The 15,160-nt window shown below is 41.9% G+C and overlaps 2 protein-coding genes across 9 annotated transcripts in view; both read right to left on the reverse strand.

The window, feature by feature from the left end:
* Positions 1-2,747, reverse strand: part of LOC111864688 (sugar transporter ERD6-like 7) — a 28,669-nt gene extending 25,922 nt beyond the window's left edge. The window contains exon 1 of one of the 2 annotated variants that reach the window (XM_023852123.2): positions 2,346-2,747. The gene's annotated coding sequence lies outside the window, so the exon portion shown is untranslated. The remainder of the gene's footprint in view (positions 1-2,345) is intronic. The other variant, XM_023852177.2, reaches the window with a different exon arrangement.
* Positions 2,748-4,914: 2,167 nt separating this feature from the next.
* LOC111864653 (mediator of RNA polymerase II transcription subunit 24) overlaps positions 4,915-15,160 on the reverse strand; it is a 41,826-nt gene continuing 31,580 nt past the window's right edge. For all 7 annotated transcript variants that reach the window (XM_023852102.2, XM_023852082.2, XM_023852074.2 and 4 more), the window contains 5 exons: positions 14,305-14,455; positions 12,355-12,494; positions 10,900-11,044; positions 9,576-9,902; positions 4,915-5,335 (listed from right to left, as the gene is read on the reverse strand). In XM_023852102.2, the coding sequence (XP_023707870.1) occupies positions 5,177-5,335; positions 9,576-9,902; positions 10,900-11,044; positions 12,355-12,494; positions 14,305-14,455 (922 nt within the window). In that variant the 3' untranslated portion in view covers positions 4,915-5,176. The remainder of the gene's footprint in view (positions 5,336-9,575; positions 9,903-10,899; positions 11,045-12,354; positions 12,495-14,304; positions 14,456-15,160) is intronic.

Consider the following 15,160-nt stretch of genomic DNA (forward strand, 5'->3'; position numbering starts at 1 on the left):
ATACAGACTTTGCCGTACTCGCATGGGATACTGTGTTCACCCGGTGTCCTTAGTCCCAGGCTGTTTTTGACCGGCCGGAGGAAACTGGATAATTTGTTTGGAGGCAGACCTACTGCTTTGACGTACCCTTTCAAATATTCCAGGTGTCTTACGGATCACGTCACATGCAACAAGTATTCTGGCCAACAGCTCGAATTCATTATCCACAGGCGTGGCGTAGATCAGGCTTTTCACATGGCCCCAGACAAAATAGTCCAGAGGTGTCAAGTCTGGGGATCGGGGTGGCCAAGGCACTGGGCCTCCTCTTCCTATCAAACGACCATGAAAAGCAGTATGCAGGTAGTCTCATGATACAATGCTGAAGTGTGTCGGCGCTCCGTCATGCTGTATCCACATTTGCCTCTGCACAATCAGTGGCACGTCTTCTAGCAAAGTCGGAAGGATACGTTCCAGTAACACCTTGTAAAATGGCCCATTGAGTCGCGGTGGTAGGAGGAAAGGCCCAATTAAGTGATCGATGACCGCCCAGACATTGACAGAAAATTGCGCCTGATCGTAACCCACTACAGTAACGTTGGGGTTTTCGTCATCCCAAACGTGGCTGTTTCGACAGTTGAACCAGCCAGCCCTTATAAACTGCGCTTCGTCTGTGAGTAACACATTCAGGAAGCTGGGCTGATGTAAACAGTGGTTCAGTACCCACTGACAAAATTGAACTCGTGGTATGAAGTCAGCTGGACCTACGTTGTGTACTCGCGTTGGATGATACGGATAAAGCTGTTGGTTGTGCAGGATCCTCCAAACACTTGATTTTGATATCCCCACAGTCTTGGCAATGGCACGAGTGCTGGTGGATGGGTGCTCCTCTATGTAATGCAGTACTGCCTCTTCTGCATCAATGGTTCGAGCATATCTTGAGCATCCCGCATGATTTTGTGCACGCAGAGACCCAGTTTCACCTAGTCGCTGGTGAATGCTCACAAACATTTTCCGAGAGGGATGTCTTCTTTGGGAAATCTTTCCCTGTACAATCTCTCCGCTTTTCGTGCATTTCCATCAACCACACCATGGAGATAATGCGTGTCTCTGAGCTCTGCGAACATGTAGCCTTCCGCCATTGCAGAAGTGAGTGAATGTAAACAAAGAACAGTCTAGCAGACACACTTTCCTTTCAGTTACCAAAACAACACTAGTTAGCTCGGGAAAACCATCAGCTGGAGTGAGCACAGTTTGGAGGGGGTAATATTCCTCTGCATGCTGTTCCACATTGAGGCGCCAAGTTTAAACGAAATGATTTTATATGCCGCCCTAGCGCTGCTATTTTAGGTTTGCGGACATAAGTTGCTCTATAGGGAATCCTCAGTACGCTCCTGAAGTATGGCACCAAACTCCTGGGACATCCTGTATTGGGAGCACGCGGTAGCGTAGTCAGTTGAGACACTATGCTTCAAGCCAGAAGGTCGCGGGATCGAATCCCGATGAGATCATTGGCGTTTTTTCAATTTACCTAATCCTTCAAGCCGCACTATGGCCCTGGGATCGACTCAGCCTCTAACAGAAATGAGTACCAGGAATACTCTTTGAATGTTCTTCGGGATAAAGGACGGCTGGCGCGTAAGGCTGACAACCTTACCGCCACCTTTGAGCCGATTGTCTAATGTGGGAACCTCAACATCTCACAACCCTATGGGCCTCCACGACCTGTTACAGGGATACCTTTACTTTTATATATATATATATATATATTGTTTTTAAGATCTCTGATCATACATCTTTTCAAAAACATGAAGTAAACGGCGCTAGTGCCCTTCCTACCTCACGCGTTCTCTTGTGCGCCATGTTATTAATACTGGTTGTAGAAAATTATGTAGTACGGACTTGGGGTTAGTTATAATGACAACATCCTTACAAAGTCTGTTAACTTACTTGTAGGTTATTTAACAATGGTTTCCATAGCTACATTACACAGTGTCGAACCAAGTTCCTTGCAAATCGACGAACAGATAGTCCAGAAAAATTAAAACGCGGTGACAAACTAGCACGGCGATCTTCATATGGCGTTTCCCCTTTTTTTAAGGACAGGAAGTAGGTTAAAAACTATCGTAAGAAGATATCATGAAGGTTATTTAAAGACTTTTATTGATTCGAAATTTACGTCGCTTAGCTAAGCGAATGACTCTCAGCTGTGTGTAACAGCACTAGAAAATAACGGGCAGCACTTCTAATAGAATGATTAGGGTTGGTTTGGGGTTAGGTTCGAGATTTAAGCGTGTACAGTACTCCAGACTCTTCGCCCTTTGAAGCATACAGCTACTGAAAATAACAGTTAAAGGTTCAGTTCTTACCTTACATAATACACCCCGATACACCCTGCGTCTCCACTAGAAAGACCAGCTGTTTAATACTGTTTATTCCGAGAACCGTACGAAACACAGATTTACTCTCGACAAAATGCCGGTACAGTTGGTACGGCCACCCAGAAACAACACTACGGAAAATATCGTTTGCTCTTGTGACAGATACTGCTGTACTTGTCACGTGTTATATTTTCTCATTTTATCGCCATTCAACGGAAACATCAGGTTTTTTTATCGCCATTCAACGGAAACATCAGGTTTTTTTTATCGCCATATGCTGCACTCGAAGCGCACAGATTTTATACGCCAAGTACAGATGATATATCAGAGCTCTGAAACTGTTGGACGATCACCAACTCTGCTTCTTTGTTCCCTTCACGTTAATGCGGTCCGTGAACCGAACATACGAATCCAACAGCAGCCTCACTTGGTAGGCAAACTGCCAGCAGAGTTAGGCAAGTGGTTTTGTGTATAAACTTCATTTCCGTACAATTGAAAGGGGCTTTGTGCAAAACGGATCTAGGTCTAAAAAATATAACAATTTAAGTTACTATTTCATCTAACAAAAAATTGGACACTTTAATATATATAACTAACGTGAAATGAGTAGTTATGAAATTAGGGCCTTCTGTAGTCTGGTACACATGTTAGGGGAACTCACTGCCTTCATCTTTGGAATGAAAAAAAATAAAGAGAAAGGCTGCTGGTTCCCCCAAAATGTTGGTACCTACCTACCATATTTTGGGCCGTATATACAGTTCTGCGGGCTGCAGGGCAATCAAAATGTGGAGGCTCCTACCAGTAACAAATTTATATTTTATTTCTGTAATTATTTATTATTAGTAAACATACTACCTAACTTTTCATGATTTTTAGAAGCAAATGATTCAGTAAAGTAGGTGGATTCTATATCTTTTGTGGAGACACCTGCATGACCACCCCAATCACTCCCCCTCAAATCCAGCCCTGCTAGACCACATATGCTACATACTACCCATGACAGTATCTTCATATTCACTGCCATGAAAATCTCAGAGCTCATGTCATTCATGGTATCTGTGAACTATTTGTTAAGTTCATCAGAATTTTAATTAATTATGGAATTTGTTGACCATAATTAAATAATTGCATTGTGTATTCCTTTTGAAACTGATACCAAGCCGGTAAAAGAATTTTGTCTTATTTTCTGATTGTAATGTATTGTATTGTTCCATATCCCTATCCATATCCTGCCACCAATGTCTACTTAAGATCTCTTACCTAGTGCCACAGCAGTCACCAGAGGCTACTGCAAACACTTTAGTTTGACTAACAGCTGCCGCCCATCTGCTGCAGATCCTATACCCATGTCATGACAATCAACAAGGTCTACCGCAGACCTTTACATTGCAACACAGCAATCACCCAGCTGCATGGAATCATATTACATTTTGGCTCAAATCTCTTATCATTTCTTTCCTATGTTGATACATGCAACTGGTACTGTACAATGTCGTAGATACCACAGAAGATAGTCTTCTGTTCTTTCTCCTCCCCAACAGCAGGTATTGAAATACAAGAAATTTTATTCTATCTAAAATGGCAATTCAGTCTTTGCGAAATGGCCAAGCTACAGGATTCATATACCTGGGACTGAACATGTGGCTGTTTCAACACAGCCACATGACTGATCAATGGTTCACAAAAAGCAGAACATCACCAATGCTCATGGACACAAAACCTTAATGCTGTAATGTTTATCATGTTCTGGCAGCTTGTCATGATTGTCCAGGTTCGATTCCCAGTGCTACCAGAATTTTTCTGAGAAGTAGTGAGTCTGGAACGGGGTCCAGTCAGCCTCGTGATGATAACCGAGGAGCTATTTCAAGGAAATAGCAGCTCTGGTCTAGAAAACCGAAATTAACAGCCATGTGGATTCATTGTACTTACCACGAGACACCCTCTATCTGCTAAAGTTGGCACTAACTTTGCCGACAAGTGATGGTTGCTTGGTCAGTATGGTTCGCGTGTGGACTAAAACCACAGGGTTTGTTTGTTTGTGATCGCAAGAGCTCTGTTGCTGGCTACTTTAACAGTACACTAGCGCTTTGCAAGATTTCACAGCAAAATGAACAGAAAATGAGCTCCATATGAGTAATGAATTGCAAATGCATCGTCTAGTAACAGCAGAAGATTATCACTTAAAGTGTGCTCTGAAAGAAATATTCTCTTGTGATGACGTGTTACAATCTGACCTGGGTCAAATGTGGTAATATTTTATTTTGATTTACTTAATGACGCTAACAATAACTCAGAATGTAGTGTCAAATAGAGGAAAAGCTAGTGGATAATGAACTGGAAAGGATGTGGAAGCAGGTGTGGCCATATTTCAGGTATTGTCCTGGCATTTGCCTGGAGGAGCCGAGGAAAATCTCTATAAACTTTAGCCAAGATAGTCAGTGTCCAAGCTAAGATTCAAACTGGGAATCTCATGAACATAAGTCAGATGTACTATCCCCTGAGCTAACATCGTTGGTGAATATGGTAGTCTGGACAAAGCGCCAGTAAGTAACCAGGCTTGAATACTGTAAGCAAATGTATTAAGCAGAAATGAAATAGGCATGTATAATACATACAAATAGTTTTTACTGGCTGATTTTTCAAAATCCCTCCAAAGCCAAATATGAAATTTTGAAAAATATACAGTCTGTGACAGTTAACATGTTACACCATAATTAATATCCAGATTCAGATATTAGGTTTGAAGTTAAAGAATTAACCTCAAAGAATGAGTAAATCTGATAAAGATTATATCAAAATGCACAAACAATGATAACAGTTCACAGAACATCTTTCATGGACATCTTCAAGTTCATGTTACGTAACATGCAGAGATCCCTAGCCGTTGCTTTGCGTCCAGCCACTGTATTTATGTCATACAGTTTGAGTAGCAGATCCATTGTGAATAAATCAGGCAAGGAACGCAACAGACATGGGACCTGAAACAAACACAGAAAAAAAAAACAGTAGTCTTATAAGTAGATTCTAAAGGGTTCTGACAATGGTGTATAACACTCAGAATGACTGGGTCTTTGATTTCATGTCCTCTAGTTTTTTAGAATACCAGATGATGGACAAAGTCCAAAAACCCAGTAATTCTGAGTACTCTTACACATTAACATGGAACAGAACCTGGGTCTCCGCACAAAGCAACTGGCATGTAATCACCTGAGCTACAAGCAAAGCTAATAATGAAGAAAGCAGTCTTCTGGGATTTGGCACCGTGTATATGTGGTGTTAACCGACGTTTCAGAGGAACGTATCGCCTCCATCTTAAGGGTAGAAGGAAAAATATAAGAGATCCGCAAGCGAACAGACCGTGAGAACCGGTAAAAGCAGTCTACTTTTACTGGTCCTCACGGTCTGTTCGCTTGTGGATTTCTTATATTTTTCCTTCTACCCTGAAGATGGAGGTGATACGTTCTTCTGAAACGTCGGTTAACACCACATATACACTGTGCCAAATCCCAGAAGACTGCTTTCTTCATAGTCACCGCCGTGAAAGCCTCAAATCTTACAAAGCTAATAATATTCACAAAATCCTTAAAATCTGTACAGTAACTAGCCAACTATTCCAAATGAAAATTGTTTGTTTTCTCACACCTTTGAAATTTTACCTCCTCACCATTCACAACTAGGGATCAACAAGCAAGGAGTACTGCTTTCTATGATACAATGCTGTGCATTATGCTGAAAGGCCATTGACATTTCAGTGGAACAGGCACCTCCATATTCAGGGTCAAAGAGTAAGGCAAACAAGAAATCAGCACAAAGCAGGTGGCAAGCTCTGCTTAAACTTCAACCCTGAAGATGGAGGCAGCATTCCTACAAAATGCTGGCCGACTTTCAAGGGACTATACAGCATTATATACCAGAAGACAGAACTCTTTATGACCACCGCTGTGAGAACATCAAATCCTATGTAGGAATCAATAAATGTTCACCAGACAAAAATCTTACTCACGAGACATCTGAGGTTCTCATGACAGTGATGCATTTCCGTGTACTCCGGTAGGATGTTAGGCAACATTTCAGAGCAACCTACTGTCCGTATCTTCAGGACAGAAGATTAAGGGTGCAGGTTTCTCCAGAAAATCAAATATGTTCCAAAAGGATACGTGGTGGCACAACTCAGACAACATCAATAACAAAAGTTGCTACTCCACAAGAGCAAAGATGCCTATACAAGCTGCTGTAAATACACTGCACTGGCCTATTTACCATTACCTACCATACAGGACATACAATATACTACTCCTTATGAGGTAAAGTTCCCCCTGTGCTTAACCATGAAGGCATACGGGGGAGTGGATGTATAGATCAACATTTTCTTGACATAGACAGTATCTGGAGGTGAATGGTCAGCTTCACGCCCAGGCCACTTTACCTCCGGGGAAAGAGCCCACAGTACCCATTGGAGAGGAGGTTGGGTCAACCCCAGGACTGGCCTGGACAATGTGGGGAACAGAAAATTCTTAACCCTATAGGGACTCAAACTCTAACAGCTCAGTTGTCCAGCCCGTAGCCAGCTGCTCTACTGACTACACTATCCCAGCTCCAAATACTACTCCTCACATTATATAATATGTATACAAGTTATCAGTTACTTTTTTAAATTTACTGTTTGGCATCATAGAAGACTCAAAATCAGAGAGGGGAAAAATATCAACTGAAGATTTTTCCATTCAGTGGCCTTGTTTTTTGTCACAAATGTAATGAGAAGGTTTGGTATACCTAATTAACCCCCTTGACTATGGGGATTTCAATTCTCAGACACTCCCCATGGCTTGAGTTTTTCAACCCTTTTAAATGTCATGAATCACTGTTTAGACAGAAAGTTAATATTTCAGCTAGTTTTTTTGTTTGAAATTTATTCAATAAATGTCAGCTCAAAAAGCATCACTCATTCTTCCTACATTTTATCCTGTTTCACACTAAAAGTACGTGCTGTACAACTTACAGAAATAATCACCTGCTATTTGTTTTGGATGCATGTTAATGTTTTCTAAAATAATGTGTGCTTTGGAAACACAGACTGAAAAATATTACATAGAGTATGAAAGAAATATTTCACAAAGTGTAACACCATCTTTCTAAAACTTCATTGGGAGTGTTTTGTATCACTGGACCTTATGCCCCTGTTTAGTCTCATTTCCATGTGAATGTTTACTGACAGGGCTAAAGGTCACTTGCAAGTGCCTCCACTACAAATAAAGGAAAGCTAACACCAGTATCACATCACAAGGTTTCACCACACTGAATAACATGCTGAATGACTCAGTCATTTGAAGGACTGGTGAACAGTTACTCAAGCACTGGCTACATACAGTCAGTTCAGTTTAGTATGGTTTGAGATATTCTAGCTCTTTAGACTAGACTTTTATGATAGAAAGTACTGACATTCACAAACTGCCCTCCTAGAGTCACTGGATGTTGAAAGCAATAAGAGAAAGCAGTAACTACATTGGAAAAAAATGGGCACATGGTACCATAGATGGTTGATGTACTATGCTACAAGCTGGAAGGTTGCGAGTTTGAGTCCTGATGAGGTGGATTTTTCTTTTTCAATTTACCTAATCCTTCCACCTGCACTGATGTGGTGGGTAGCTACAAGTATATTGAATAGGCAGTCGCGGACAGCTGACAAGGAGTGGTCCTCCAGCTTGGATGTTGGGAATGGGGCTAACAACTCATCATAAAAAATAAGCTTGTTATGAAAGATAAAAAAGAAGTTTCTGATGTGGACAGATTCCTTGGATAAATGACCTAGGTGAAAGAAAATGGATATGAGATTTGGTACTTTGAATGTTTGAAGTGTATATAGGGCAGGTTCGCTCAGGGCAGTGGCAAAAGAAATCTCAAAATATAAGTCAGATTCATGAGTCACGTGATAGCTACCTCACCAGTCCATTGGTGCACTGAATGTTGCCTAGCAACAAGCTATAAACATTCGTCATATTGTTGAGCGTGCCGTTGCCTAGCTATATGCATTACAGTATCACCTGATGTGCATATCTACTGGTCTCTGTTGTAAGGACATCCACAATATGACAAGCAGTCTGGAAATAGTCCAGTTCAGTAACTGTACCAGCAACGAGCTATAAACATTCGTCCTATTGTTGAGCGTGTCGTTGCCTAGCTATATGCATTACAGTATCACCTGATGTGCATATCTACTGGTCTCTGTTGTAAGGACATCCACAATATGACAAGCAGTCTGGAAATAGTCCAGTTCAGTAACTGTACCAGGCTTGACACCTGACCTTGAGGCGTCAAACCCGGATAATGGTAAAAAAAAAAAAGGTAAAGCCATCCCTCTAACAGGCTGAGGACCATAGGGTTGTGACACATAGAGGCTCCCACATTTTCTACATAATCAGCTCACAGACGGCAGTGACACCAGCCTTACATGCCAGCTGGCCCTTACCATCAGGAACATTCCTGGTAATCATTTCTGTTACAAGCTGAGTCAACCCCAGGGCCATAGAATGGCCGGAAGGATTACATCAATTGAAAATTCCAAATACCTCATCGAGAAACGAACCCATGATCTTCTGGCTTGTAGCATAGTGCCTCAAACAACTGAGTGCCACCACTCATATACTGTTGGAATGAAATTAGTGTTATTACCCCAACTTAGCTTGGAAAGAAATAGATTTTCTTTGGAAGTTTTCTTTCCTATAGCAAAACAGGTTACAACCTCAACATCATCATTTCGTGTCTACAGACTTCTGGTTCCCTGTCAGTATCTGGATATATCTATCTGAGAGTCCTATGTCACTTTGCTCCGGTTTGCAGGTTTGTAGAATCTCGCACACTTCATCAACAGCCTGGTTTGAGACCTGAAATATCATCTGACTACCATGTGCACTTGTACTTGGTGCAGTGTCCATGGTATATCACTCTATATGTGTAAATAACTACTGTTACCTTTCAACCAAAACAACAGGTACCATATGACCGATACACTCCACAAACAAAGAGACTTCTTACAGAGCTCTCGCATGTGTACAGCCCATACAGGACATACACAGGCTGGTTGCGTTAGTGTGACCATAGTCTGAAGGGATTAATGAACATTTTCCTGTCTCATTTCATATCTGTAGCTGAAATCATGTCAGTCAATAACCTTACAACACACATCTGCCCTTCTCAAACAAATTAATAAATTTCACATACCAATGTGTTTGGCATGCCCTGAAGCACCAGCCGTGTCCTATCACGGCCACAACGTACTACAAACTGAAGAAACTTGCACACAAAATGAGTCTGCTGAGAGATTTCCCCGTCTCTCCCTGCTATCACCGTGAATGTATGAAACAGATCATTTAGTGCCTTCTGTAATGGCTCCTTGATTGTGACTGGCTGATTACTGTTGCTGTACGGTTGGTTTGAGTTCTGACTGCTGGACGCAGTTGTTCCAAAGAGGGCTGCAGTGTCAGCTGCCTCTGTCACGCCAGATGACAACCGCAGCAGCTTGCTCGATGGACAGAGACCTTCCAGATCCTGCAGAACAAGTGTTATAAATTACTGAGCAGAAATATGCCACTGCATGAATCTTGTGTTCTTTAAATAAGTTACTCTAATATTCCCATCTGCTATCTTTACAACCTATTACCCTGAGATTACGAATATGTAAACATGAGCATCCAACAACAGAAGGGTGTCCATTGCTAGGTAACAGACCGGTAAACACATATCACAGCAACGAATGCACAATAGGGCACCAATTGCTGGGCAATGCATGGGTGGACACACCTGACAACAATACATGATATCCATTGCTGAGTAGTAATTGTGTTTTCTGTGCATGGTCTGTGCAGAGGCTATATAAGGAGAATGCCAGCAGTTCAGTTTAGCTGAGTTATACATAGGAGACATGCACGGAAAGTTCATAGAAGACCTGTCAAGACTTAAAGCATGATTTTAAATCTGTGTTTATGTGTAATACTGGGAATGTGTGATCCAGTGAGACTGTTATAGTTTCTGTGTTGAGACCCGTTGCCAGGAGACCAGTGAAGACAGGGAATCTTAGTGTGCATACAACAGTGAATTATCAAGTGTGTGTAAATCAGCGATAGCACTGTATTTCCTGTATTTAAGTGTGATTAAGAGAGTTTGTAACCAAGGTGCCAATAAATCCAATCATCCAGATTAGAACCCATCATTTTCATCACGCGTACCATCCTACACATGACAGTATTATGGCCAAACTGAACAGAGAGGCAGTATTCGTGGCTTGAATTTGACAAGTACTGTGTTCAAACCTGAGCTCACAGAAAAATAGACTGTCTCCTGGCATGTGATGCCATATCATGTGGTAGACAATTACAAACATTTGAGAGGAACCTACTGCTTCCACCTTCCATCATGAAGACAGAGGCAGCACATTCCTTCAGAACATCAGTACCTACCAGACTGTATGGATATCACATCCCAGCCACCGCTGTAAGAACATCACATCTTGAATAGATGTAAGGTAAACTACAGTAACAGAGTGTACCTCTCCTTCCAAGTCTCGGCGACTTCTTTTGCGGCTATTCACGTGACCAGGTGTGGCATTGTTCTGGAATTCTAATGCAGCAAACACACAGTATGCACACAGCTTTGCCAGGGCAGATGCTTGCGGCTCCACCAACTCTTCACTCCTGAAACGTGCTAACAGTCACTATCTGCCACATTTCCACAGCTCATTTTGTTCATTCTTCATGCAATTAAAGGCACTCCTAGGTGATACGATTGTATAGCATCATATAAAATCATCAGCAAATAATGAACTGGAAGGAAACAGGAGAAGTGCAGTCTTTTTCTGTGGGTTATTCTACAAAGCTTCCAATATTCAAACTCTACTGCAGTGAAAGGCAAGATGACTGATAAATAATTGCAAAGGGCTTGGAAAGAAGCAGTCCTGACACTTGCCAGTAGAGACTAGGAAAACCATGTGAATCCTCAGCCAGGACCACCATGTTCTGGCCAATATTCAAACTGAGCACCTTCTAAACACAAGTCACAACTGTTAACAGTACATCAATGTGCCTTCCATGTGAATATTGGTACGACCTGTATATGATGATGAAAGGAGGAGAGGACAAACAAGGAGAAACATAATGACAAAAGAATAAGCAGATAGAAGATAAAAAGAAGGGGTGAAAGAAAATGGGTAAAAGGTAAAGTTGTCCCTGTGCTCAACTAATTAAGCACTAAACCATGAAGGTGTATAGGGGAGTGAATGTATATATCCACAATACGCAATAACAGTGGGCCGCTGCGTAGGAATTGAAGAATCACTGAATCAGCGTTTCCCCGGTGATAGACAACAGAAGGTTCACTGCATAGCAATGGCCGCGGATATATAACAAGGTAACGCATTCGTCGAGTCAGTATTGGGATAGCCGTCGCTGAAGACAGTTGGGATCCAGCCACGGTCAGGGACAGTTAGAAGATAGCTGCCGCAGAATACAGTTGAAGTGATAACAATTGTACAGTGTGTAAGAGTGAATGTTCAATAAAGATTCGCTAAACCCAAGACCCACATAAAGTTATTTGTCGCGTGACATACCCAACACGTGACAACTTGACCTCAGCACTAGTTGAAGGTGAGTGGTCAGTTTCACGCCTCGGCCGCTTTATTCCTGGGGAAACAGCCCCTAGTACCCACTGACTATGAGGTTTGGGTGGACCCCAGAGTCGGTCTGGACAATATGGAGAAAATTCTTGACCCTATCGGGACTCGAACTCCAACCCCTCAATTGTTCAGGCCGTAGCCAGTAGCTATACCGACTACGCTATAATGGGAGAAGGAAAAATGAAGAAATGAATCAGTAGAGATATTGGATTCCTCATGAAAATGCACCATACCTATTCATCTTTAGGTTACTAGAGCCTCTCATCAACCTACAACATTAAATTATTAAAAAAGGGTTGTGCCCCATAGAATTAGTATGAAGCCGATACTCACTGCAGTCGGTTATACAGGTACTGAGGCAACACTTGCAGCAGAAGAGCAAGTGTGCAATGTTCAATGTCTAAGTGGAACACGCCAAATGCCAGGTCAACTGCTCGGTCCAGATCCTCCTGGTATCTGAACTTCAACACTTCCTATTAACACACAGAAATATCACTGAGGGAAAAACAAGAATGCATAAAATTAAAAATGACATTTTTAGAGGAGTCAGTGACCAAAATCTATTAATAAAGTTAGAAGGAAAACAGTTACAATTATCTGACCATGTAAGGGAGAATGGCTAAGACAAGGATATCAAGGCCAATGGAATTAAATTTTTAATGAAAGAAACCCGTGGGATGACCTAGGAGAAGATGGTTCAACCAAGTATTTGAAGACATGAAGAAAAGGAAAAAAAATGTCAAAAATCTGAAATGAAAGGAATACGGGAGAAAAAGAAGAGACTGGGGATATTCTGCCCACTGACAAGTATAATGTGAAAATTATGTTGAGGAGGGGGTAGAAAAAAGAGAGAAAAAAGATATGAAAGTATACTCAGTTCAACTAGCTGATGTATTCAACTTCATTTTCTTAAGAGTGTGGTCTGAGATAAAATACTGTGTAAGATTTGAGGCTTTCACGGGGGTGACTATGAAGAAAGCAGTCTTTTGGGATTTGGCACCGTGTATAAGTGGTGTTAACCGACGTTTCGGAGGAACGTATCGCCTCCATCTTCAGGGTAGAANTGTGCCGTATCACATACAGGTGGATACAGACATATCATTCTCTGCACTCAAGGCAGAGGAAGTTTGACCCACCAAAATGAAGATAACCATTTACAGGGCTGAACAGTGTCACAAGACCACAACCTAACTTCCCATCTTCATGAAGACCTGAATCTCATATATCCACATCTGCCCAATCAATCCTGAACACATCTCAGTCACGGGCATTAATGCCTTTACTCAGTTACCACATTTCAGCACATAATTCATGCATAAATAAAAAGGTAAAGCTAACCCTGTAACAGATTGTGGAGACCCATAAGGTTGTGAGATGTTGCAGCTCTCACATTTTCTAGATAATCGGCTCACAGATAGTAGCAAGGCTGCCAGCCTTGCATGCTGGCCGCCCTTTACCCCCGGGAAGATTCCTGGTACTCATTTCTGTTAGAGGCTGAGTCGAGCCCAGGGCCATGGTGAGGCTGGAAGGGTTAGGTCAACTGAAAAAGCCGGTGACCTCATCGGGAATCAAACCCACAACCTTCCAGCTTGTAGCATGTGCCTCAATTAACCACATTATCACATGCCCCTGTTCATGCATAAACAGCTGACTTAATCTCCTGTCTTGACCAGCTACTTGAAGGAAACTTATTAAACAAGATTACTGAAGCAGTAATGTGTCTGACCTGTATTCAAGGGGTACTTAGCTGAAATTGTGGCCAAGAAACTGACTACCTTGGATGAATTCGTCATGCTTTTCCTCAGTGGGTTTCCCCATGCACTGCGACCATTTGTTGATCTACTGTGCGTCCCCCTTTAATTATTCTACTAGTTGCCATGCCCTTCCAGTACTGGTGCTCACTATCAGCTCTGTTCTGCCAGCGAGGTCGGCCCTCTCTGGCAGTGGTCCCCGATACTTCCCCATCTACTGGAGGAATTGGAAACTACTTGGGTGGGAAACTTTGCCTAATTTTGCTCAGAGGTCTCCTAGAGACATGAGGATCTTTTACGTGCCATAAATCTACGACATGGGACACACAGCTTAAAGTCCCTCCTGGAGGACTTGTTCCCTCCGCCGGGTTTGAACCTGCGTACCTTGAGTCATGAGGTGAGAATGTTACCCCTAGACTACAGAGGCCGCTTAGTTCAGGCTACTGACAGCATCATTATATACATCATAAATAAAAAATAAATTCAGCAATATATCTGTGACATGGCAAGCTGTGCATAACAAGGAACTCACTTTCACCAAATTCGTAACAAACCACTGCGAACCACCAGTGTTGAGCAGGCTCTCAAGGGAGTGAGTTGCCTCAATGTTAACCCAACCCCTCTGTTGAATCGCTGCCCACACAGAATCAAGCTGCTCACTGATTGGCTGCCGTGAGATGATGCTGAAAACAGTTAACATTGGACATACCTGGTTATGGCTTCAGTGCTGTAACCATATAAAATCCTGATTTAGTAACTTCCCATATTAGTTAATATTTTTTTCTGGTCTGAGTAAGCCTTGTATAGATGATGTATTATAGGAATTATGTCACCGTCAACACAACAAATACTCAGTTTTTAATTTCGATCTCTATTGCTGCTACATGTTTCAATCGCATAAGACCATCACCAGGCAGATATACACAGGAATACACATAGTCATTGAAATAGTGATATGGATCCTTATCGGTGCAACGCGTTGTGTTATATACTGACATATGTATTATTTTAGCTGAATTTAGTCAGTTTTTATTCAGTGTAAGAAATGTGACCTTTCAGAGCTTGTACCTTGATCTAGTGTGACTTCATACAGACAATGAATATTCAAGTTTTCTCTCTGCCAATGAAATTCTTCCTGCACAATCAAACAGTTCCTAGCTGCAATATTCCATAACCTACATTTAGTGAAAACCTCAATTTAATGCAAGAAATGCCACACCTGCAAGTGAGTCATTAAACAGGGATCTTACAACAGTACTCTCTCTGACTTACTCCACGGAACAGTCACTCACTGGTAAAACATTTCCCATCTCCATGGAATCTGAAGAATCATTACCATGTCCACAATACGTTACCACTGATCCCTATTCTAAGCTAAATAAATTGAC

The sequence above is a fragment of the Cryptotermes secundus genome, unplaced genomic scaffold (assembly GCF_002891405.2).
Source record: "Cryptotermes secundus unplaced genomic scaffold, Csec_1.0 scaffold352, whole genome shotgun sequence".
Lineage (NCBI taxonomy): Eukaryota > Metazoa > Arthropoda > Insecta > Blattodea > Kalotermitidae > Cryptotermes > Cryptotermes secundus.